The sequence below is a fragment of the Choloepus didactylus genome, chromosome 6 (assembly GCF_015220235.1).
Source record: "Choloepus didactylus isolate mChoDid1 chromosome 6, mChoDid1.pri, whole genome shotgun sequence".
In the NCBI taxonomy this organism is placed as follows: Eukaryota; Metazoa; Chordata; class Mammalia; order Pilosa; family Megalonychidae; genus Choloepus; species Choloepus didactylus.
In genome coordinates this window covers 89,962,772-89,986,679 of record NC_051312.1, presented here as the reverse complement: position 1 = coordinate 89,986,679, position 23,908 = coordinate 89,962,772, and the positions used below count along the sequence as shown (strand labels likewise).

Sequence of the window (23,908 nt, the reverse complement as noted above, 5' to 3'; positions counted from 1 at the left end):
GAGGGAACAGCTGGTCTAAATTTGCCTCCTATGGGGAGACTGTGCTCTGGAAGGACCCCTACCTCACCTGGGGTCATACTGGGCCTTTCCTGACTCCATCCTCCAAGCCTGTGAGAAGCATATTCCCCATAGCTCTGCTGCACAGGGAGGGTGCGGTGGGAAGAGTCCAGGCTTTGAGGTAGGACAACAATTGGAATTTCATCTCAACCCCTCTCACCAGCCTCACACAGTTTTGCTATCTTGCACCCTCTTCTATAAAAGGGGGAAAGTTGATGCCTGCCCTACAGGGTGGAGGACTCTCCATGGAAAGGTGCTGGCTCCTAGCAGGCTCTCAGTAAACAGAGATCATCCTTCACGCCCTGTCCTCACCATCTCCCACACTCCAATCTGATTCTCAAACTCAGGTGCCCATGTGCTCAGTTTCCCTGCCTCCTCTTCATGCTATATATCCTTTAAGGTGGAGTTCTAGGAGCACCTCTTCCAGAAGCCTTCCCCAACTACTTCAGCAATCAGGGACTCACCCTTATTTCACTGTACATCAAACTTGCTATTCCCATGGCTATGATCCCTCAGCAACCCATTCAGTGCTATTTCTGTGAGACCTTTGGAAGACAGAACACTTTCCACCCCTGTTGCTTTAAGTTCTATCCTTGGTTAAGGCCAGATGAACTTGGACTACTTTAGTATTACCCTTGATAAATCACCTCCATATTAAGTTATATCCTTAATATTTGGCAGAACAAGGAATGGCTGTTATACTTGCTCCTTACACCATTCAGGATCGCAGTGTATAAAACATCTTTGGATCTAAATGCTAGAGAATGGCTTGTTTCTACAAGGAATCAGCAAGCTTCTTTCTTTTGCAAACCAAGAAGCAGATGACTGATCATGTTTCCCTTTTTACCTTGGTTGCCAGGAAGTTCAGCGCTGATTGTGAAGCTCAACCATAGCAAATCTGTTGACCCTTATGGCTGAAATATTATTTTTTCTTCAAGTCTTGATTTTCTCTCTATACTGTATGGCATTATATGTGTCCTAAGTTGCCTCAAATCCTGCATAAAGTGGGGTAGAGTATGAACAGACACTCACAGTGGGAGAGGCCACATGTTCAACTAGGCATGTGTGTTCACTGTGGACAGGTGGGTTAAGGCCTGAGTTAGGATTTCCCATCATCCCAAGATAACACCCACAAGGCTTTACCTGGATGGGAAAGTAGTCTCGAAAGTACCGCCACACAGCCCAGTTTCGGACCCACTGTGACCTCCTGCCACCTTCCAGGGAACAAAAGACAGTGTTGGAAAGGAATTGGGGGTGGGTGACTTGGGCAAGGTAGACAAGACAGAGGAGCTGAAAACTGCCATAAGGACCCACAAGAAACTGGGAATACGGCATTCCAGGTTGAAACTCTGAGGTCTGTGACTATTTCCCCATGCTGTACCTGCCCGTCTTTCCACCAGGCCCCATTCCCCATTCCCTCCCTCATGTTATCCAAACCCTTGATTGAGTGGAAACTCCAAGGAGGGCCAGGATGGTGCCCTCTGAGGAACTTTTAACCCTAACTCCCAAACCACACTCTGTAGGTGTTAAATCAGAAGGGTCAGCACCCACAACGAGGAACTTCAGCTTGCACAGGAGGGAGACAGTCCCGGGGCCAGGGAGGTCACCTGTGTGCTTACCTTTCTTGGGTGTATTCCAGTCAAACGCCAGCCAGGTGAAGTAGAGCACAGCGATGAGCCAGCAGTCAGTCCAGAATGTGTACATGAGGATGACACTGCAGGTCACTCCTGTGGGGAGGCAGATAGCCACAGGTCAGGCCCTGTTCCTCCTGGCCAGAACTCAGTCTCCCCAGTGGGCAACCGCAGTCTGAGGCCCCGAATCCAGACCCCCTGAATGACCGAGTGAGCATTCACTGTGGTGCTAAGCTAGGCACAGCCATGACAGAGGGGATCTGAGACCACATCACGTGAGAAGTGGCTGGGGAATGTTCAGCCTTGAGAGCAGCAGGCTCAAGGGGACACAGGCCTCACTGCCCAGGCTCTGATGGGCTGTCCTGGAGTTAAGGGGCACATGGGCTCCATGTTGCCTGGGCAGTAGCACTGGAGGAGGTGCACTTCAACTACCCGGGAAGCTGTTCTTGGAGCTGTTCTTTCTGTCCCTTCCTTGCATGTTCCCCGTGACCCCAGGGCCCAGTACAAGATTAGTGTAGGCAAGAAAAGAAAGCCTACCAAGTGCCACTACAGACTTGGGCTGAGCCACTGTTTCAAATGTAAGGCAGTGTGATTTTTACACTATTTATTTTAGAGATGAGAACGCTGAGGCTCAAAGGGGAGGTAACTTGCCTAAGGACAATGCAAGAGACAGGATTCAAACCCAGATCTCACTATTAAAGGCCATACTCTGTGCATCAGGCTTCAGAAGTCTGCCAAAAATTATATGCCCCAAACTGTCACTAGAGGGACCTGAGAGAGGGGTTTCCTGCTAGCCCCCCACCCAACTTGAGAGAGTGTCAAGTAGTCCCACGCAAAAAGAGCTTACACCTGGGGACAGGGGGAGATGGATAGAGCCCACCAGCTTCCTTCTCCTTGAAAACCCTAACAGTGTGCTCAGAAGGCTCTCCTGGGGGGTTCCATCTGGTCACTCTTCTGGGTCTGCCAGCCACAAGGTTGAATAACTTGGCACAGAAGGAAAGCTGATGCCAAGCCTGGTTTATTTTGCGACTCATCCCTAGATAGATGCCCTTACCAGGGCTTCTCTCTTTCTAATGTTTACCCAGACTTCAAGGCATGGTTCAGACCTTATCTCTTCAAGAAGTTCCCCAATATCATATTACCTCACATGAATCTCTCCCCTCAGAACTTCCCACGCTAGGGAGGCCACAACTTCTTTGCCCCGGCACCCAGCAAAGGGCCAGGAGGCAGCAAGTGCTCACTCTTGGTAGCAGCAGCATGGCCTCCTTCCAGCACCCTCTCCACTGCCCAGGGAGGAAAGCCAGCCTTTGCTTTGTGCACACCATGTGCTGGGCACTGAGCTGGTCAGGTGTGCTCCAGGGCCACCTGACTCTGGAGCTCACGCTCTCTTCTTCCTAGCGAGCTGAGCCCCCTCTAGATTCCGAAGGGGGAGGGTAGGGCCAGACACAGACTCTTCAGGAGCCTAAGAGTTCCTGAAGGGCAGGGAAACCGTGGCTCCCTCCTCTCCCCAAACCAGTCCTGTTCTAGACTCTCAGGCCAACCTCTCCCCAGGACAGCTAAAAATAGGGTGCAGCTACTTTGGAAGGGGCAGTGAACACATAGTCACCAGGCGTCCAGTTTTTCAGAACCAGCTTAAGTACTTACATCACAGATGGGAAGTTGAGTCTTTAGGGAAGCATTTGCAACCTAGGAGACTCTGATAAAGGTAAACCCTGAAGTACTTGAGGCAGCTTGGTGAATGGCTATGTTTAAGATACGGCCACTTACAAAGTCACTCACACTGTTCAGCACTTTGCCTCTGGTTCCCTTCTTAGGCCTGGAAAAAGGGCCATTCTAGCCTCCTGGGCTCCACAGGTATTTAAGCTTCTTTAGAGGCTGGATGGATGTTCCATGTGGGCCTGGGCAGGTCTGGTGGGGTTCAGGTGAGGGTCTGAGCAGCACAGAAGCATAGCTGCCAACAAACCCCTAATTCTCCTGAGGGGTAGAGGGACCAGAGGGGGCTGAGCCCCAGACCTCACAGCTGAGCCCCAGACCTGAGAAGGAGCATATCCCTACCCAAATCCTCACTTGGTGCTAAGGCAGCATGGATGGAAGAGAACTGAGAGGGAGTCCAGAGATTCTTGTCCTGGATTTTCTTGGCTTGGGCGGGGGGGATGACTCTTCCCAACCCCTGTGTGTCCCCAGCCCCACTCTACAGCACTCATCATCTGTCTCACCATTATCTGCCTCCCCCATTCAACTACCTCTGACAGACAGCCCATTGCCCACTAGGTCCTTGGGAGCTGGAACCAGGTCAGATTAATTTTTCCAGCCCTAGCAAATGAATGACCTTTGTTTCTCAGAGCCTAATCGCTGTCCTCTGAACGATGGGCCAGTTGCCCCTGCTCTACCTCCTAGGTTGTGGGGCTGCAGCAGGAATCAATGCCATTGGGTCAATGAGATGTAAACAGTGTGCTTGAAACACCCTACCTGCTCCACATGTGGTAGGCTCCAGACCACATCACATATCATCCTTTCCCCCCACACTGTGGCAGCCAAGAAGCTCATGACACAAAACCCCCAAGGCCTGTGGTGCAGGCAACCTGTGGATACTCAGTGGCAGGGGTGGCAGCAGCATGGCCCAGTGAGGAGTACAGACTCTGGGACCAAGCAAACCTGGAGCCCTGACCCTGCCCCTTACTTGGCCATGGCCTGTCCCTGAGCCTCAACACCCTTACAGAGTCTTGAGAAGATTAAATGAGATAATGTTTGCAGAGTGCTTAACCCAGAGCCTGGTAGACAGTAAGCATCCAATATGGAGGAGATCTGGACACGGGTGGGGGAAAATGGCATCTTTATTTTTGTCTTTATTATAGAAAAAGTGAAGCATTTCCTTCACCTATGAATGCTAGTAACAAACCACGGTGTGTTAGCAATACCTGTTCACAGTGACATCAACAGAAAACAAAGGTAAACATGTATCACATTACAGTAGCAGGTATCTTGAAATATCATTTATTCCCATCACTACTTAAGACCTAGTAATTACTACACTTGCTGCTAGAGCTTCTTACTTAATTTAATAAAAAAGTACATACACTACTATATGCCAATTTGGTTTTTTAATGTGTGGATATTTAGATTTCCTGTGAAATCAAATGCCCTTTATATTATACATTTGAAACACTGAGAAAGTGTCCATAGTCTTCGGATTGCCAGAGGGGTGCATGACACAAAACTGGGGAAAAACTTCTGACAGAGGGAGGCTGATGGGGCCACAATAGCCTTTGCAACCCCAGGCAAGCCTCAGCCAGCGATTTTGGGTGGCAGCAGGAAGGAGTGGCTGGGGCTGCTCAGGGCAGTAATTAGTAGCAGCTCAGCAGACCTACCCACCCACCAGGTCTAGCTCCCACCAATGGGGGCACTGGGAAGATGCTGGGCTGGTTTTAGGGCTGTGGTTGGTCATGATCAATTGGTAACCTACATCCTGGAGCCAATCCCCATTGCATGTTGTGTGGGTTGGGGTTCTACCAGCTACTAGACTCCTCACCAGCCTAGCTCTGACCCACTAAGACAGGAATGGTGGTGGCTTTTTGGGTATAACTGGAGGTTAAGGGAGCTAGTGCAGAAGGTTAGGCAGGGGTCTGGGAGGCTGAAGTCCCCTGGTTCTTGTACTGGTCCCACTATCTCCTTCTCATGTGACCTTGGGCAAGGCTCTGCCCCAGCTGGGCCCCTGCTACCTTTCCATACAAGGAGGGGGTTACACTGTGCTCTCTACCAAGGATTTTAATAAGGGGCCAAACACAGGCCATGCTGGGGATTCGTGCTCCGAGGGAGTCAGTTTAATTTGTTCTGTTCCCCAGACCAGTGTGTGTTTCTTTATTGTTTGGAGATCATATGTCCCTGTATGAATCTGAGGACAGCTATGGTCCTTCTCTCCAAAAAAATGTACATATATTCTCACATATAATTTTATATCTAATTTTAGGGGTTCATGGTCTCCTCCTTAAAGCCTCCTCTTGGGCCTAAAGGTGAAACTGGCTGTTTTAGACCAGAACCACTAATCCTAGCTCCCTGGCAAAGTCCGTGCACTGAGCTTCTGCTCAAATCTCAATTCTGCCATTTAATGAGCTTCACAGTCTCAAAGAATCCCTTAGAGATTCCATTTCTTCACCTGTGAAGTGGGGATTCAAAGAAAGACACATGCAGTGCCTGGCACATTGTGGGGACATGATAAATAGCACTACTCTCCCCATCCCTCTGCCCTGGAAAGAAGGGCAGGGCAGCATGGAAATGCCCTGCAAGTGTGGTATTAGAGACCCCCTTCTTACTGGAAGCTCAGCATGGACAATCTGCCAGTAGCCTGGACAATCCTGACGAGTGGGTGGCTCAGAGGGACTCACTCACAGGCTGTGGAATGTATTGTATGATGCTTTGCATCAGTTTTGTCTGCCCTGATGTGCTGGGGAAGCTACTTTTTATGCTGAGGACACAGGGACCTGAGAGAGGGAGAAGAGGCTTCTAGGAGGGCAGGGTCCCTCCTACCAGACAATCCATGATGGCCTGGATAGCCACCCAGGGAGTGAGGGCACTACCCCCAGACACACAGAGGGAGCAACCCAAACACTGAGATGGGAGGTGTTGACACAGAAGGGAGCCAGCATTAAACGGGCCAAGGGAAGCAGCTAGGCCAGTAGAGGGTGGAAGGGTTGGGGGTGGGGTGCCAGGTGCTCTCATTCCTTATTTCTAATCCCCACAAAAGCCAGAAAGGCAGCATTTTCCTCACATTCTAAATGAGGAAACTAACAGAAAGCTTAAGTGACTTGTGGAAAGTCACAGAACTTGTTTGTGGTAAAGCCAGGACTTAAATACAGCAGCATACCACCTTAAAGCAAAGCAACAGATCTGCTGGAAAATGTTTATTAGTAGGCACGGTTGCACCATGAGAAATGCACAGGCTTTAGGGGTCCTACAGGCGTAGATTCAAATATGAGTGACTTTGGGCAAGATACCTACCTTCTCTGAGACTTGGGTTTCCCATCTGTAAAATGGGAACCATACCACCACCTCCCATTGAATCTTACTGAGGACTCACATATGCCTAGGCGTAGAGCACTTGACCTGGGACCCAAAAGGTGGTAAGTAAGTGGGAGGATGTTCTTGGGGGCTGCTTGTGGCGCTCACCCCTTACCCCTCACCCCTGCAGAGCAGAGCTCTTGCTCTAACCTCTGTTGGGGAGGTGGCCCCTGCTTGCCTGCTCACCCGCCCTCAAAACCCCAGCTTACCCAGCACGAGGAAGGACAGGACCCATTGCAGCACTGAAATGACCTGCAGCTGCTTCTCCACCTTGGACCTGTTGAGCCAGGTGATAGAGAAGAGGTCCTGGAGGGCTGAGAGGATGCTGGAGCCAGTGCCTGCAACAAAGGGGAGATGTCAGGTTGCCACCATGCTTCCCTAGAACTCAGAGTCCCACCCCCAACCCACCTCCTGCATCTACCTTCTTACATGTGAGAGGAGCATGGGCCAGAGAATGAGAGAGACCTGGGTTCAAATCCTGGTCCTACTCCCCAACAGCTTTGTAACTCAGGGCTGTTCACAATGCTTCCCACAGCACATAGTAGGTGCTCAGTAGCATCTAGTACTCTACATGTTCTACATGTCCCATTTCTTTATGAACACAATGGAAATGGTACCTTCCCCCTCATAGGGTCGTTTTGAAAACCAAATGAGGTATCTAAAGAGGCTAGCTCAGGGACTTTGGGGAGGCTCTCCATAATTGTCAGTTCTCTTCCCTCCCCCTGCCCCAGTCAAACTATTGTTCCCTATCCTTTCTCTGGATCTAGTACAAATATTTAATCTTTGCTATCTGTCTGTGAGGCCAAGGACACAGGTTCAACATCCAATTGGCAATGTTTTTTCTCCAAGTGTACTTTGAGCACCCCCAATCCCTGCTCCGCCCCCCTCATGCCCAGGGCTGAGCTCTCTTACCCCCCTCCCAACACTGCCAATCCCACCACTACAGACACAAACACTGGTCCTGGATCTTCAGAGGGTATGATACTTTTGGCTTCATCTCAGTGCCTAAGGTTGGGGTCTAGAGAGGAGTCAGGTGGGAGCCTTTGTTTCCCCATAAAGACGCTAGTGGTGAGTAAGCTGTCGGCAGCCTGGAGGACCCTGAGGGCTGTAATTATGTTCACTACCAAGCAAGTGCCAAGCCAGGGAATTAGGACAAGATGTGCCCACTTAATTGGCTCCATGGCTGTACCTCCAGGATGATGCCCTCAATTCCAGCAGGTGATGGGCAGTGGGGCCAGGAAGCCTACTAATTCTGGGAGAGGCAGCACTGGGGAAGAGGATGGGAGATGTTCCTAATGCATTTCCCATTCACTGCAGCAGCTAGACCAAAGGAGTGGGCCACTTCAATCTCCCACTTCTGCTGAGCCCCAAATTCATGCCTTTTGCTCAACACATCCTCACTGAGTGCCTACTGTGTGCTGGTCAAACATTCCTTCACATCAATTTATGTAAGACCCTGTGCTGGGCCCAGAGCACAGATGAGATAGCTCCAATCTTGCCCTCGAGGGTCTCATGACCTCTCACCCTGGACTACATGCTGGGAGCAGGAAGGGACAGGTGTTTATAGGGGGCTTACACTCAAGCCCTTGCATTTCTTCAAAATCTGTAGAGCAGCAAGTTCTCAGGAGAGTTTAGAAAGGTATATAGCCCAATTCAGCTGAAAGTTAATTGCCTTGGCTTTTAGGAGGCATGTAGGAAACACTAGGCCTCAAGGTGAACACACCAGCCCTGTTCCCTTTATTCGAACCTTATGGATCAGAGGAAGGGGGCTTGGTATAGCAAGAAGAGTCAGACCCTGGTTCAAACATTGAATCCATTCACTATGTAACCCCATACAAGTCCATGAGGGCTCACTGCCAAACCCCAGTGCACAGCACATAGTAGGTGCTCAGTAGCATCCAGTACTCTACATGTGTAATTAGGTGGATTTGGCAGTATGCTAATTCACAGAAGCAAATAGAGAGGCTGGGCCACAGAGCCTTTCCAGGAGTTTGGCTGATAAATGCTCCTTCACCTGCCCCCCTCTCCTATCATCACAGGTTCTTCCCACCCTCCAAACTCTCCCCCAAACCCATCCTGGAGCCCTCTGGAGTCATCGAGATAGCTGGGAAGAATGAGGCCCAGAGAGGAGCAAAGCTGGAGCTGGGACCCAAGATCCCTGCCTCCTGCTTAAGGCATCACCCCTTCTCCCACAACAGCTGCCAAAAACAAAGGGCTCTGCCAATAAGACACAAAAATTCCAAAGATGGGCCATGCATAGGGCTTGGTAAACCTGTCCAGCAGTGGGGAGAGACCTGGGTGAAAGAGCATATATATGCACATGGGGGAGAGAGTGAGGCCCCAGCACAGGCCTGAACCCCAGATCCAAAGGCTGGTCTGCCAAGTCAGCCTCCAGCAGCTGAGGAATGGAGTAAAACAGGAGCTGTGGCTACTAGGGGATAGGCCAAGGGCTAGGCAAGTCCCTGCTCTGGGTCTGGGGCAGGCTGGGACCCTGGCTGGAGAGAAGACAGAATGTACCCTAGCACCTTCCTACTCAAAAGCAAGGTCTGGAAATGACAGCATTACCTGGGAGCTAGTCAGAAATGCAAGATCTTAGTCCCCAGCCTGGATCTACTGAATCAGAATCTACATTTTAAAAAGATCCTCAGGTGACTAAAGTTTGAGAAACATTATTGGAAGAGCCTCAGTCCAGTCTTAGGTAGGGCAAGTTTTAGGATGGAGGGAGGCTAAAGGCCACTGTCTCCCTCTGGACATGAACAAGCGGCAATGGAGAGGAGGTGCTTGGTGGTTACTCAGATGTCTCCTCATGACTGACTGCTTCCTAGTGCAGAGAGGACCCCAAGGCCAATGGCCTGAGGCATGCTTAAGGAAAGGACTCCCAGGGAGACACTTTGTCCAGCTCCCACCTTTGCATCAGGGCCAAATAACTATGGCTAATGCAGCTCTCTTGCTTGGGGTGAGGGGTTAGAAATTCCACACTGGTGACATATCCCCAAATGAAACAACCAGAAGAGCTAAAAATTCTTCATCAGGCCTAATCCGAATCCCTCTACTAGGTCTCTTAAAACGATAAGATTAGAGTGCAAGAACCATCTTCTTCAACTCTTACACCATTATACAGACCAGACTCTCAAAGGTCTCACAGCAGTGGATAGTTCATAATAAGCTCCAAAAGCTAAATAATTTTTTTGAATTCTATAATCATCAAAATATGCATATTATTGAGGAGTACTTAAAAACTGTATTCATATGATATATTATATAAATGTATTAATGAAGGGGTTAATATATCAATGAACATATTAATATTTGAAAATTACTATGTGAAGAAAAGCATTGTTACAGCATTTTCATTCATTTTTATGCTAAAAAACATTGTGAATTAATTTTAAGGTAGCAATGACCCTTCTGTATATTTGGCAGTCTTTTCCGGAATTTCAAAATCTAGTCTTGGGCTCCAAGTAAATCGTCCAAAAGCAGACTAGTTAAAAACAAATATTTCCACAAATCAGATTGTGAATTAATAAAATTTGTACAACCTGGGTGATACCTGCTCTGCCAACAAAGTGGGAAATGCTCATAAATTCTACTGAGGATTAAGGATGAGTGTTTCTGTGGGAATTTGAGTGAGAGGCTGCCTGAAGAGGGAGGGCAGGGGTGAGGGCTGCAATTCCACACTCCTCAGGCCTGGACCCACTTGGTTGCCTCCTGGCTAGACATTTCCAACCTGGATACAGGCCACAGAGCCCTGCCTGGGAGCCAGCCTGACCACGGATGCTGAATGCCAGGCCCCGGTATGAACCTAGGAAACATCAGATAGGTGCTCCTTCTGCCTAGAAGGCTCCTCCCTGCCTTGCCTACTCGATGATGACCCTTAGCAATTAGATCCGGCAGCCTGCCCTTCTAACTAGTTAGGGCAGCACATCCTCCAGGAAGCCTTTCCTGGGCCCTTCTCTCTGGGCTCCCTCAGTCCTTCACTTTGTACTAACTGCTGATTGTAAGTCCATTCTCCCACTAGGCTAGGAGATCCCGGAGGGCTGGCCTGAATCTGATCCTCATCTGTGTCCCCAGTGTCTGGCCTAGAGTGGGCACTCAGAAAGGTCTGCTGAGTCCAAGGAAGAGCAGGTCTCTGCTCGGGCCATTCCTCAGGCTCCTGGCTCCCTCCCTGCAGGGCTGGGTGGCAGGTAAGATTCACAACAAGCCTACAAAACTTTGGGGCCTCCAAAACACCTCTAGGCACTCTGACTCTTCAACAGCTCTGTAAGTTTGGCAATTTCAACCCCATTTTGATGGTGATGAAAAAGGCTCAGAGAAGTAACATGGCCAAGGTGACTTAGCAGAGAGTGGCAGAGCTGAATTTAATTCAGGCCCAACTTCCAGGCCTGTGCACTGCACACCTATACTGCAGGATCCCCCTCTCTTCTCCCCACAGCTATGCTGGGAGGTGGGGGAGGGGAAGGGGGACTAGGAATGATCTGTTTTCCTTCAGAGGACGAACCAGGAGGAGACATCTTTGCAGTAAAGTGGCAGCAGGTCTTAGGATTCCAGGCTCGGCTCTGCCAGTGACTCCCATGTAACCTTGGCCAAAATACTTCACCTCTCTGCACCTCAGTTTCCCCATCTATAAAATGGGGAGGGGGGAATGAACTCTGATTTCTTAACTGCTCTGACTGTACTATCTACCCTCCTGAGGACCCCCTGGGCCAGGTATTTGGGACCTAGAGGCTTGCTACCTTGCAGCAGCCCTGATGCAGTTGTCCAGGCAGATGGCAAGTGAGGGTTCGTTTAGGCACCCCCAGGTCATTGCCAGCCCTTGCCACCCAGCTGTTAGCACTTCTTCTGCCTCAGCTGTGGTTGGGAGGGGTCCAGCAGAGGCTAGTGTGGATGTCAATGCTGCAATCAGATGCCACTACTGCCTCTACCTCCACACCTAGCCTGACTGTCCCCAATTCCTGGGCGGGGCTAGCAGGGTGCTTCAGTATCCAGCTAAGTCCCAGCCCAAATTTGCTCCTCACCCGCCAGCCTCTCTTGGCACACACACACTTCCTCTGCTCACTCTTACAGCACCAGTCATGCTGCATTGTGTTGATTTACTTGGTCATCCCTCTCTGCTAGTGACTCCTGGTTGCCAGAGCTGGTACTTAATTTATCAGTTGCGCCTAGAACCCTGCACGGGGACTGGTTAGAGAAGGAATTGGTAGAGGTTTGCTGTATGTGTGAACAAATCCGTAAGTCCCAGAGGAAGTCAAAGGTCTGGGTCCCCAAGTTAGACTGGACTGCCCAGAAGGAAAGCCAAGCCAGCCCCACCACTGAGGACCCTAGAGATGGTAAGCAAGCCTCTCCCACTCTCCATGAATTCCAGTTTTCTCACTTGTGATGGAAACAGAACTTTGTGTCTATAGATTTATTTTTTTCAGGGGGCAAGATGGGAAAAGCCATAGTATAAGTTGACTGGTCCCAAGACAAAAAGGTTCCCAATAACCAAATCAAAGAGTTTCTCCCAGGCACATGTCACCATTTATTCACACAGCCCATTTGCTCCTAGATTTGGGGAAGGCAGAGGGAGAACAACTGCCAGAGAAGCCCGGAGCAGCTTTCCTACTACCCAGAATGGAATCCCCTCTCCCCACGTACTGTCCCACAAAACTCCCTGGGAATGTAGGTGGGAGGCAAGGCAGGGAAAACTGAGGTGAAGTGAAACCATAAGAGGTTAAACCACCTGCTGGAGGTCAGGAGGTAGGGGAGCCAAGACTCAAGGCAGGTATTTGGGCTCCGAGTCCCTCATCATTTCCACAATGCCATGCTGTGGGTGGCTGGTCCCTACTAAACAAGCCAGTCTATACCCAGACTTCCGAAACACACCCTTCAAAAAGGAGGACTACCTGCCCTGCCCCAAACCAGAGCTGCCCACGGCAGTGAGGCCAAACACCCCTCAGTGTGTAAACACTTCCTTGCCTAATATCTGACATCAGTGACCAAGGAGGCCACACCCCAGGGCTGATGAAACCATGGTTTCCAGGGCTTCCTCCTACACATGCCTTCTCCCTCTGCCTAGCTCTGTGACCTCAGAAAAGTCACTTTAACCTCTCTAGCTTCAGTTTTCTCATCTGTGAAAATAATAATCCCCAACTCACAGAGTGGTTGGAAAGATTAAATGACAAAAATGTACAAAAAGAGCATTTGGCATTTATTAGGTGATTAAATGGTAGCCACTGTCATTATTTCTATCACCTATGGGAGTAGAAAGGGGCATAAATAATGAGAAAATACAAAGTTTTTCAAGAGGTGCACAGCCACAAGGCTATGAGTTGTGAGAAGAGAGAGCAGAGTAAAGGTAATGGCAGGGGAGACTCTGAAGAAGTGATAAGGCCTTGGCATGGCCCTGAAGATGAGATCCAGAGAGGCAAAGAGGAAAGTAGGCACTGTGGCTTGGGAAAACTGCGGGAACAAAGATTCAGAGGGAGGTATAAGGAGGGAGACCCAAATACAGAATGCTCAACAGCCCAGAAAAGGGGATTCATATTTACACAAAACACAAGATGAGAACAGAGAAGTTGGAAAAGACTTGAGTAGTCAAAAGTGGCTTCCTGGAAGAGGTGCTGAGGACAGAGACAAAACCTGAAGACAAGACCTGAAGCGTAAGTAGCTATGAGGTGCCAAGCACTATTGCAGGCACTGGGAAAATAACAGTAAACACAGCAGATGAAGTTAAAGCTGTCAGGGAGCTTAAATTCTGATGAGGGAGAACACACACCTACACATAAATGCATGATGTCACATTAGGCAGTAATGAGAGCCATGAAGAAGAGTAATTGGGGGCAATGATAGAGAGAAGGGCAAGCAGATCCTCTGATCTGTGGAGCAGAAGGCACTAAGCAAGTCCAGCCTCCATAGGGAGGCAGAAGAACCTGGGGGAATGCCAGAAGTACTGCCATGTATGCATGAGATGGACAGGTCAAACCTCTGGATAACTCACACTGCTTCTTCCATCCACCTGCACTACTGGCATCTGGGGAGGGGTCATGCCAGCCTGGAGATGGTGCCGGGAACAGAAGGCTGGGAGTCAGAAGAACCTGGCCCCTCTCTCACAAGAAGTGTGGCCTTGGTGAATCACTTCCTGTACAAGCCTCAGTTTCCTCATCTGTACAGCAGGGATAATGCCTACCTTGCAAGATTATTGTGAGAATTAAATGAGATAATGTATAGGCAAGGGCTTCATAAAAAGTAAAGAGCTGCATGAATGCCAGTTAATTATCAAGGAAGCCCTGGTGTCTTCTCCTGCTTACTGGATAAAACCACCCATGCCCTGACTTGGAGCAGAGGCTTTGGCATCAAAACTGACTTGGGAGTTGTTCTAGTTTGCTAATGCTGCAGAATGCAAAACACCAGAGATGGACTGGCTTCTATAAAAACGGGGTTTGTTTGGCTACACAGTTACAGTCTTAAGGCCATAAAGTGTCCAAGGTAACACATCAGTAATCAGGTACCTTCACTGGAGGATGGCCAATGGCATCCGGAAAACCTCTGTTAGCTGGGAAGGCACGTGGCTGGCGTCTGCTCCAAAGTTCTGGTTTCAAAATGGCTTTCTCCCAGGACGTTCCTCTCTAGCAAGCTTGCTCCTCTTCAAAAGGTCACTCACAGCTGCACTGAGTTCCTTCTCTTTGAGTCACCTCATTTATATGGCTCCACTGATCAAGGCCCACCCTGAATGGGTGGGGCCATGCCTCCATGGGAATAGCTCATCAGAGTCATCACCCACAGCTGGGTGGGGCATAGTCCAAGCAAATCTAATCAGCACCAAAACGTCTGCCCCACAAAACTACATCAAAGATAATGGCGTTTGGGGGACACAATACATTCAAACTGGCACAGGAGTCAAATCCTGTTTCTGACTCTGACCTGCTGTGTAACCTTGAAGGTCACTTCCCTACTCTGAGACTCGGTTTCCTCCTTAGTCATGATCCAGGATGGTTGTAAGGAGTCTAAATAACTTAAGGCAAAGGGCCAAACAGAGTGACTAGTCCTCCGTTAGAGTGAGAAAGATGCCAGTGAGGCAGCACAGATGTGAACACCTCTAGGGCTCCTCGACTAGGGAGTCATCCTGCTCACATCCCCAGCCCCAAGGATCCCACACCTGGGCCCATCTGGCCCTAAGCTGACTGCTTTCTGCTGACCCAGAGATCTGTCTGGGGCCAAGTGGACAGTGAGGAAGATACCCTCAAGCTACTCCAAAGGGCTGGGTACAAACCTGCATAGAGGCAGAGGGCTGGACATACTGAGCCCTGGCAGAACTTTCCAACCCCAGGAAGGCCCAAGAAGCTAGGCCAGGAGCCAAGGAGATATTGCTTCTTAAAGGCCAGTGATGAACTCTTTTTCAGGCTCCCCCCAGGCACCTTTCAGCAGGAACCCACATGTATGATTATGAGAGGGTCAGGCAAGACAAAGCTGTCAGCTCTGAAGGACTCGGCACACTGTTTTTAAGGAGTCCCAGTCCAGGACTGGGCTCTCACGAACCTCACACATAAAGGTGTCCCCATTTTATGCCTTACCACATGCTCAGCCAGAGACTCCTTCCCTTCAGTAAGTTTCCCCACACCCTTGGCCCTGCCTGCAATCCCCACAGGTAGTCTGCCATCCCCAAGCCTAGTTTGGTCAATCGCACTGCACATACTTACCAGGCCCCTACTGGCACTGAGTGCCGACCCTCTGGAGACCGGGCTTCGACTCTTCCTCTGGGAAACCTTCCTTTCCCTCCCAGGTTGAACTGACTACACACGACCCCATCACATTCCTATCCTCAGCCTTTCTCACGTAGGAAAGGGTGCATGCTTGTTTTCAGGGATCATGGCTGATTCCGAGGTCCAGCATGGTGTCAGGCACAGAACAGATGCTTGGTCAATGTTCGCTGAACGACTGAATGCTCAAAGGGGACTGAGATGAATAAAAAGGGCCTGGACAAGATCAGAGATAAGCCCAGTCCATGGCATACTGACCTGTGCCATCACAGAAGGCCAAATAGAGCTTTCTAGGGAAGGAAAAGTCTAATCCAGCTGGAGAAGGCAGGGTTAAAGGCTGGGGCAGCAATGGAAGGCTCCGGAGGGGCAGAGGAATGGAGCCCAAATGTTAACCTTCATTCAACAAGTGCTTTCTTTATATCCAGGCTCCCCGCTTGGATGGGAGCTCCAAGACCCTACCTCTTCTCTGCTTCTTGGGCATCTGTTGGAGACTGATCTCTGCTCCTGGATACCCCACCCAAGATATGGTGGGGGAGACAGGGCTGTGAACGATTATGCACAGAGGGTAAGTCAGAGCTACGGAATCCAGGGGGGAAGCCCCTAAGCCAGACTAGGGGGTGTTCTCAGGAATGCCTTCCTGAAGGAAGTGATAGCTCAGGTGAGATGTAAAGGATGATTAAGTTTGCCAGAAGAAGAAGAAGAAAAAAAAGAGTTTGCCAGGCTGATAGGAGGGGGACCCCAGGTAGTGAGAACAGCATTTGCAAAGTCTTGGAGGGGAGAGAGTATACAAGTTTGAAGAACTACCTACAGATATCAGTAAGGTTGGAGCACAGACTCTGTGAATCTAGTTGAGAAAGTAGAAGACAGAAGCATGAAGGGCCTGGAATGTCAGGCCAAGGAGTCTTGGACTCCACCCTGAAGGCCAGGAAGAACCACCCAATCCCTTCCACTCCAAGTTCATACTGTGCTCAAGGGCCCTGAGGCAGCCTGCCAGCCACTCAGCTGGTCCCTACACACAGGCGAGTTTTTTCTGGAAGGGCTAATGATCCCTTTCAAAGACTCTGTTTCATAAATCAGTTCTCCTTAAAGCCAGGCCACCAGAACATCTTCCTCAAAGGAGAAGTCATACCATTGTAAAATCAACACATAACAATGGCTGGTGCACTGGGTGGGAAGGACGTGGCCTGGCCCTCAGAACCCCTACACCGGCTTATCGGATTCCTGCTTGTCTGTCCTCAGGGCGGGATCGGCAAAAGGTCCTGGCAGTAAGCCAGGCCTCCTGGGCATCCACAGGCTTTCTGGGACTCTGGGATTCTTCCTCCCCTCTCTAGGTCTCAGTTTCCCAATTGGCACATTAGGGGACTGGCGTAGCTCAGATGAAGTCTGGGATCCTGCCAACTTGGGCCTTCTGTGCCCTGCTGGAATCCAGTAGTGAATTTTTTATCCACAAAAGTTCCCCCAAAAGGAATATAAGCTTCTCCTTGGGCTACTCCAAAGGCCTGGAATTTCACATATTTGGTTTTCATGAAAAAGAGCTGAGTCCTAGGAGGTAAAGCCAAGGAAGTAGGCTCTCAGGACACATGTCCCCGATATGCTGGGGCTGCATCCAGGACCATGGATGTTGACTGCTGAGGACACCACTAGCCTGCTTTCCCCACTCCCACCCTCTGACCTAGCACATCAGAAAAACAGCTGAAGTGGGAGGAGTTACCATGGCAACACCACCAGCTTGCGGGTGCATCACCAAGGAGTCCCCAAAATAGGCCTCTATCACAATACATATCACAGGTGAGCATAGGGAGAGAGATTCTGCTGGGGCACTTACCTGGGCCCCAAGCAGGATGTGAGCCCTATTTTCACAAGAACTTGAGGACAAGAATGAGGAGGAGGTAGACTCGAGAACCCCACAGAAGTCAGGGGGCATCGCTGGAATAAAATTTTTCCAGGAAAACTGGAAGGAGCTGGAGAGGGTTGTTTCTCCCAGCATTTCTCACTGTACAGATGATCAGGAAGGGGTAGTGGTTTGCTTAGGTTGCACAGTGGTTCTGTGGGGGAGCAAGGCTCAAAAGATCCAAAGCCTGACTCCGAGCACCAGCCCTTGACCCTGGACCTTCAAATATGCCCCAATAGCTCCATACCCAGGAGGCCTCAGAAGTACTAGAGGCCAAGAAACTCTGTACCAAGCTCCTTTCCCAAGAGCTCTCAAACCTTCCTACCCTATGGGCCTGGCTGAGCTCCCTCAGGCTGGGATACAACATCCTCTCTGTCTCCATTGTCTCTGCCTCTCAGTACACCAGGCCCTCAGAAGATTGCTCAGGGGCCCTCAAATCTCATGCCTCTGTTTATGCTGTTCCCTCTGCCTGAATGTCTTTGCCTGCTTTGCAAATCCAGACAGAAATTCACCTCTTCCAGGAAGCCTCCTCTGATCTCAGGATGATTTAATGTCCCACGCTCACTTTGCGCCTCCACAGTTCTGCGTGCTTCCTACCCTAACATGGCATGGATCACTGCACTGTCATCTTGTGGACATTCCCAGTGGTCTTGCTGCCTCAGAGACAGGGACCACGATGGATCCATCCGTGTGTGCAATACAGGGTCTGATGTGAGAGATGCTCAACCAATAAACCAAAAGGCCCATACCCACAGTCCCCACCTTGGTGAAACCTTTCTAGATGCCCTGGAGTGGAGTTCACCGCTCTCCATAGTGTGGGGGACCTATTGCACATGTCACACAGGACAAATAACAAGGACTAACATGAGCATCACAGTTAGTTTCTACAGCACTTTCTACTCATCTTAACTCCAATCCTTGAGAGTCTGAGATTTCTGATGCTATTTTCCAGAGAGGTAGAATGAGGCTGCCAGAGGGAAAGTGAGCCACCCAGCCGTGTTCCAGAGAGAAGCTAGGGCTGGAATCCTGGCCGTCTGGTTCCCAAGCCCAGGATGCATTGAGGGAAACAGTGGTGAGCATGGGCCAGTCCCACCTACTTGGGCTTCAGGCCCGGAGTTGGCTCCTCACCAGACTGCAAGTGTCTCCAGGGCAGGGAAAAGCTGCAGCCCCAGCACCCAGCACAGGTGGGCACAGAAAGGACCTGAGGAAGGCTCGTGGAATCACACTGAAGCTAAGAGCAAGGCCTCCTACCAAAAAAATGGGGCAGCTCTCAGAGCCTTTGTCCCATCAAGCAGCCATTCATTCAACAAATATTTACTGAGCACCTATTACATGCCAGGCACTGTACTAGATGGGCCGGGATTATAACACTGAGCAAGACAGACAAAGTCCCTGTTCCTATGGGGCTGACATTCTTGTGGGGAGACAATCACCTAAACACATGATAACATGGATAAAGATAAGGGCTATAAGGTGAAATCACTGCCCTCCCCACTACGTGGGACCAGACACCCAGGGGAGTGAATCTCCCTGGCAACGTGGAATATGACTCCCGGAGAGGAATGCAGACCCAGCATCGTGGGATGGAGAACATCTTCTTGACCAAAAGGGGGATGTGAAAGGAAATGAAATAAGCTTCAGTGGCAGAGAGATTCCAAAACGAGCCGAGAGATCACTCTGGTGGGCACTCTTACGCACACTTTAGACAACCTTTTTTAGGTTCTAAAGAATTGGGGTAGCTGGTGGTGGATACCTGAAACTATTAAACTACAACCCAGAACCCATGAATCTCGAAGACAGTTGTATAAAAATGTAGCTTATGAGGGGTGACAATGGGATTGGGAATGCCATAAGGACCAAACTCCACTTTGTCTAGTTTATGGATGGATGTGTAGAAAAGTAGGGGAAGGAAACAAACAGACAAAGGTACCCAGTGTTCTTTTTTACTTCAATTGCTCTTTTTCACTCTAATTATTATTCTTGTTATTTTTGTGTGTGTGCTAATGAAGGTGTCAGGGATTGATATAGGTGATGAATGTACAACTATGTAATGGTACTGTAAACAATCGAAAGTACAATTTGTTTTGTATGACTGCGTGGTATGTGAATATATCTCAATAAAATGATGATAAAAAAAAAAAAGATAAGGGCTATAAAAAAGAAAACAAAATGTGATGATGAGGAGGTAGGCAGCGGCTCTCCAAAAAAGGTGGTCAGGGACCACTTTAATGACTGTCACTCATTGAGCAAACCACTGGGCACTACAATGCACAGAGCCTCACCACACTTATCATCAAGATCTTGATTTAAGGGGGCAAGTCACAGACTGGTAGTTAGATCTGGGTTTGAACCCTGGCTCTGATAACCCTGGGTGAGTCCATTCTCCTCTGGGGGTCCTCAGTGTAAAATGAGGATGGAGTCAGATGCTTGCTAAAGGGCCCATTCAGCACTATCAGGCGTCTCGGATTCAATGACTCAAGTACTTGCTACTGAATTTGTGGGGTAGGAGGGGGTGAGAGCAGGGCATGATCTCCACATTGGCCATTGAGTAACCCAGTCCAATAATAAAATATTACTCTTGGCCCTCCCTTCCTAGCCCAGACAAGCCCCCAGTAGCAGATATAACTATGTGGGCTCTGTGTAGCTGAGGGAGTGGTGTAGGGGATGGGGAAAGCAACACAGAATTGAGGGAGAGGGGGACATGAAAGTAATGCTGTTATCCCATGATTTAAGACCAGGTTAGTCTTACTGAGTCACCCTCAATAATCTAGCCACTTAGTCTCGCCCCCTACTAAGCCCCTGTTTGCATGCCCCCAGTGATGGGCAACTCCATCTCCAGCTACCCCCAGCCTGTTTCAGTCCTAGAGATCTGTCAGAAAGCATTCCTCCACTGCATCAAAACCTGGCGCCCATAATACTACCCCTGTTCCTTGCCTTTCTCTTTGGAACCACAGAATAAATCAGCTCAGAACTTTCTTGGGGCTGCCACCATCGACTGCTGGGTCCTGTGGGGATACGGGCAGGTATCAGAGGGCTCCGACCTGAAGGGTCCCCTGTCCGGGGCAAAGGCAGGCATGCAAGTGCAATTAAGTCTGCAGCCTCCACATCTGGCACAGGACAGTCCTTCAGAGGCCTACACAGACGGTCCCCCCACCCTGCCTCCCACCTCCTCCTGCCCGAGACACACGCACACACACCCAAGCACGCTCTCACAGCTGGGCCTTTTCGCCAATGAACTAGACATTAAGGAATCTATGACAATCTCTCACCCAACACAGGACTTCCCTTCACAGAATCCATGGTGTCTCCTTGAATACTGCCACTGACAGCGTGTTCAACAGTGGAACCTTATCCACAGAGGCAAACTAGGCCACTGGGGAGTGTCTGCAAGGACCAAGGATGTAGAAAGCAGATCTAATAGGATGACCAGATAACAAAAAATTTGCTTCAGCACCCTCCTCTACTCCACCTAGTCTTTCATCAAAGCAGATTCCAGAGAACTAAATTGACTGGTTTGCATTTCATACCAGCCCTTGCTACATCCCGTGATGCAATTCCTTGCAGCCAGAAAAAAAAAGGGGGGGGGGGTCATCTTTTCAAGATCTGGTAACAAGGGGGAAATGCTCCTCGTATTTTTTTTTATTAGAGTTGTAGGTTTACAGAGAAATCACGCAAAAAAATAGAGTTCCTATATACAACCCCCTCCATTGTTAACACTTTGCATTAATGTGGTGCATTTGTTACAACTGATGAAAGAATATTATTATAATTGTCCATGGTTGATAAATATTAAGTGGCCTACACAAAACCATTCACTAGAGTAGAAGTCCTCCTGAATAACCAGGAGGACCTAGGTCAAAAAAGGGAAAAAGGGAGAGCCAGGGTCACTGAAAAGCAGAGCCATCATTGTGAGTGCCCCTACCCCATTACCTCAAGACAAAAATATTTCTAAAAGCATGAACATGGGCAAGTCACTTCCTTCCCCTGTTTTGGGCATCCAAGGGCACAGTGACAGGAAAAGTCCTCTTAAGTGAGAGGAGGGGTTGTCAGCGGCTATTGGGAAGGGTACATGAGGTAGCTCAGGCTGTTTGCCCCTAAGACAGAGGCTGCTGCTTGGAACCTCTCCAAGGGTAAGGAGCAGCACCCAGACCCACAGGGGCAGACCAAGACCAGCACCACAGTGTTAATCACAACTGGGAACAAAGCCAATGTCCAGGACACAGTTAAATTGTGATTTGGCTCCAGGGTGGGTTACCTTGCAGCCTCTGGAATGCTATGATTCTGAGAAAGTGAAGGAAATGCTCATGATGTAACATTAAAAGGGAGAAAAAAGGATTCAGGACCCTATCTACAGCATGTCCTCAACTTCATCTGTATGATGTGTATAAATAAAATTAAATTATAAAATGCTAATAGGAAGTTATCTTTGGATAGTCGATTTACCTGCAATTTTCAATTTTTTGTCTATATTTCTCAAAATTTTAAATATTAGTTTTATTTTTATAAGGAAGGTGGAAGAAGAGTAGGCAATTGTTAATTACTAAAGAAAAATCTAAGTTCAGCAAGCAGAATAAAGACTTAACAGGGAAGGAGGTTTCAAATGAGGCAGACATGCAGACCAGGACAGTTGTGATGGCTTCTCAGGGTCTTCCTGGCCAAGCATCTGTTAAGGAAACCTTGGGCAGACCACCCACGCCCTCACCCAGTTTTTCTAACTATAAGGTTGGGGGTGGTGGTGATGGAAAGGATGCTCTACCTTGAGTGGGAAACACTCTGAAGTCTGATCTCAACTCTGCCCCTAATTCCCTGAGGGCCTTAGTTCCATATTGGTAGCAAGCACAGGGGCACGGGCCAGACTGGAGGACACCCAGAGTCTGCCCACGTTCTAAGTGGGCCAGGCTTAGAGCTGCTGCCTAGAGTGATCCAGAGCGTGGGCTGGAGGATGGGCATGGAACAGAAGACAGAACAGGCACACCTGTCCCAGCCAGGTGCATTCCCTGTCTGGTGGCTGTTTCAGGGGATTGCAAAATCCCTGCCACTCTGCACCATGCAGTCTCACACTGCCAAGGCTTGCTCCACCTGGCCAGGCCAGAGGGGAGAAAACTGTCAGGGGCCACAGATGGTGCTGGGGCTGGACAGAAGTTCTCTAACATCGCTAATAACTGAGAAAGGTGGGTGGTATCACACCCGTCTCAGATAAGGAAAGCAAACCCAAAAGAAAGGAAATGATGTAACAGTGGTTGCAAGGATTGATGAGAGTCAGAGTGGAGAGTGGAACCCAGACTTTACTACAATGTCAAGCTGCTTGGACCAGACTAGGTAACGATTATTCTCCCCTCATCTCAGACCCAGATAATCTAAGGGGAGGAGGAGCAAACTTCCTCAAAAGAAAAGGAAGGAAATGGGACCTCGACCTGCAGTGGCCGGCCAGTCCTCAGCAACGTGCCCTCATCATAAGACTACACGCGCGCCTGCCTTACAACCCTTCGTTACATCCTCTCCCGAAAAATCTTCCTTCAATTTCATTATCCCAGGATGAAAGCCCCAGCGCCCTGCAGACCCCTTTGGCTCTGACAGCCCATCCCCCCAGATCCCTCACGTGATAGCACAGGTCCTCCAGGAGAGCGCTCACTCCGAACAGCCTCGGCCGGCTGCTCACCTCGCAGGACCCCGGAATAGGCAGCTATGAGGGTCTTCATGCTGAAGCCGGTGCAGGTCACGGCCCTGCGGAAAGCCGCCTCACCCCGCGCCCCTGGCCCATGCGCCGGCCGCCAGGGCCAGGGCTACGCGCAGAGGACCGGAGCCCCGCAGCGGCGCCGAAGCGCGGGCGGCTACAGCACAGGGAGCTGAGGGCCACCAGCCCTGGTGGCCGGAGGAGCTCGCCAAGAAAGAGCCAAGCCCGCCGCCACAAGGCCAGCCGCTCGGAGCGCGGCGCTTTATAACCTCACAGACGGGGCGGGTCGCGACGCGGTCTGGGGGCGGGGCGGGGAGTTCCAACCCGCGGACCGCACCATTGCTGCACGGAGGGGAGAGCTTCTGGGTCTCGGCTCGGCGTGGGCGACGCGTAGCCCTGAGGACTCTCTCTTGCTCAGGTTACACGGATTAGGGGTGAGGTGTGGAACGTGAGGCCTTATTCCAACAAGTGCACCTGGTATTCCAGTTGTTCTCTGCCGGCCCCTTTCTCTCCCCCGCGGAGATTGGTATGGCCCGGCACCTGGAACGTGGGCCTGGAAAGCAGAGCACGTGCAAGGCGCTCCGAGGGCGAGAGGGTGGCAGGGTTTTTCTGGTTTGGGCTGGGTCTTACCTGGCCTGCGGCAGCAAGGTGCCACTTCTGGTTGGTGGTATTGGGATTAGTTAGGTTCTGGCTGAGCTCCTAGACCACCCAAGCTGCCTTTGCATTTCCATCTGTTTATCAAGAAACCTCACAGAGCGTTTATACCGGCTGGATGCTGGGGACCCAGACGCTGAGCTCAGCCCGACTCTGCCTTTGGGGAGCTCACGTAGGCGAGGGTGGAGACAGCCGCACACAGATGCCAACA

At 50.1% G+C, this 23,908-nt stretch overlaps 1 protein-coding gene across 2 annotated transcripts in view; it reads right to left on the bottom strand.

Moving 5' to 3' along the window:
• DGAT2 (diacylglycerol O-acyltransferase 2) overlaps positions 1-23,286 on the bottom strand; it is a 34,682-nt gene extending 11,396 nt beyond the window's left edge. The window contains exons 1-4 of one of the 2 annotated variants that reach the window (XM_037840708.1): positions 22,969-23,286; positions 6,953-7,081; positions 1,677-1,784; positions 1,201-1,271 (exon numbers count right to left, since the gene is read on the bottom strand). In XM_037840708.1, the coding sequence (XP_037696636.1) occupies positions 1,201-1,271; positions 1,677-1,784; positions 6,953-7,081; positions 22,969-23,068 (408 nt within the window). In that variant the 5' untranslated portion in view covers positions 23,069-23,286. The remainder of the gene's footprint in view (positions 1-1,200; positions 1,272-1,676; positions 1,785-6,952; positions 7,082-22,968) is intronic. The other variant, XM_037840709.1, reaches the window with a different exon arrangement.
• Between the last annotated feature and the right edge of the window lie 622 nt (positions 23,287-23,908).